The sequence below is a fragment of the Penaeus monodon genome, chromosome 28, assembly GCF_015228065.2.
Source record: "Penaeus monodon isolate SGIC_2016 chromosome 28, NSTDA_Pmon_1, whole genome shotgun sequence".
In the NCBI taxonomy this organism is placed as follows: Eukaryota; Metazoa; Arthropoda; class Malacostraca; order Decapoda; family Penaeidae; genus Penaeus; species Penaeus monodon.
In genome coordinates, this window is record NC_051413.1 from 31218521 (window position 1) to 31219923 (window position 1403).

At 52.0% G+C, this 1403-nt stretch overlaps 1 protein-coding gene across 1 annotated transcript in view; it reads right to left on the reverse strand.

Annotated features, from left to right (window-relative positions):
• Positions 1 to 366: 366 nt before the first annotated feature.
• LOC119591492 (transcription factor kayak-like) overlaps positions 367 to 1403 on the reverse strand; it is a gene marked incomplete in the record, with an annotated part of 26684 nt that continues 25647 nt past the window's right edge. Inside the window, 1 exon segment of the mRNA XM_037940237.1 lies at positions 367 to 1403. Coding sequence (XP_037796165.1) covers positions 1040 to 1403 — 364 coding nt within the window.

The following is a 1403-nucleotide window of genomic DNA, read 5'->3' on the forward strand; positions in this document are numbered from 1 at the left end:
GTGACAAATGTAAACTGAATAATGTATCTCTCCAATTTTTTTATTTCTTTATGACCAATCTGGAAATTTCCCTCATAAAACCTAAAAAAAATTCGTTTGTTTCGGAGCCTCGGTCTGCGTGTCAAGTACAGCCTCACCTCGATAGTGTGAGTGCGAGATCGACTCTACTTCGAAACACAAACGAACAAACAAACCGGAGCTCGTTTTTTAATGTCCGAATTATAATCTAAACGAAGAAGAAAAAAATAATAATAATATTCCTGCAACTAACATTAGTGACTTGTCTTTGGTGAAGCTTTGCTATAACATACAGAGGTAAATAGGCAGAGAAGGAGTCGATAAGAAAAAACACACTTATTTTTTTTCTTTTTCTCTCTGACGAGGCAAAGAGCATCTCAAAGTCTTGCCTACATTGCAACGTTTTGCATGTCAATAGGTGCATAGCGTAGAGAACTCATGAAATATATTAATTGCATGAAAGGAGTTGCTTTTACATTTTTTTTGAGTGCATAGTAAGGAAAATTATTAGCTTCATTAAGGCATAAGATCCACTATGTGATCTTTCGGTACATTTAAACACTCAATAACAATGAACGAAGAATATATCATTATTACCTCCCTGTATATGTTTGTATATTGCTTTTTTATATTTAGACCTAGCACTGAAACCTCTCTGACGTTTGTTCATAAGGCCGAAATTTGTTAACGAAGAACACTGCGTTTCCTGGATGTGTTTTTAGACAAAACGGTTCCTTTACTCGAATCCACGAAAAGGCCGATGTTAGAGAAGAAGTGAGAGCGAAGCTTGGGCCGGAGAAGCGCCTCGGGCGTCGGCAGCGGGGCAGGACTCCGGCAGCGAGGTCCTCCGCCCTGCGCCCGAGGAACGGAGGCGCGGGGGGCGTCTCGCGGGGACACGAGGGACGGATGCATGTCAGGGACTCGCATTCGTCGATGGGCGCAGCCCAGACGTCAGGGATCTCAGGGCGTAGCGGTGTGGGCGTGGGCGGGGGCGTGGGCGGGGGCCGAGGGTCCGCGGGCCTCAGAGGGACACCAGCTTGGGCGGGACGGAGTCGGGCGACGACAGGTCCGAGGACGACGAGCGCTGCTGCGAGCCGCAGTTGTTGGACGCGCTCGACACGGCGGGCGCCGACACCACGGGCGTGCTCAGCGGCGTCAGCCCCGTGTGCAGGGGCGTGAGGCCCGTGCCGCTGGTGACGGGCGTGAGGCCGGTGCCGCCCTCCATCATCGACTCGAAGTTAAGGCCACGAAGTCCCGCCGAGGGCGTCTCTATGGGGACGCCCAGGTCGGCCACGCTGGGGGGGCGGAGGGCCACGGGCGCCACATTGAGGCTGGTGGGTCGGCTGGGCCGGTTGAGGCTGCCCTCGCTCTTGGGGCGCCGGAGG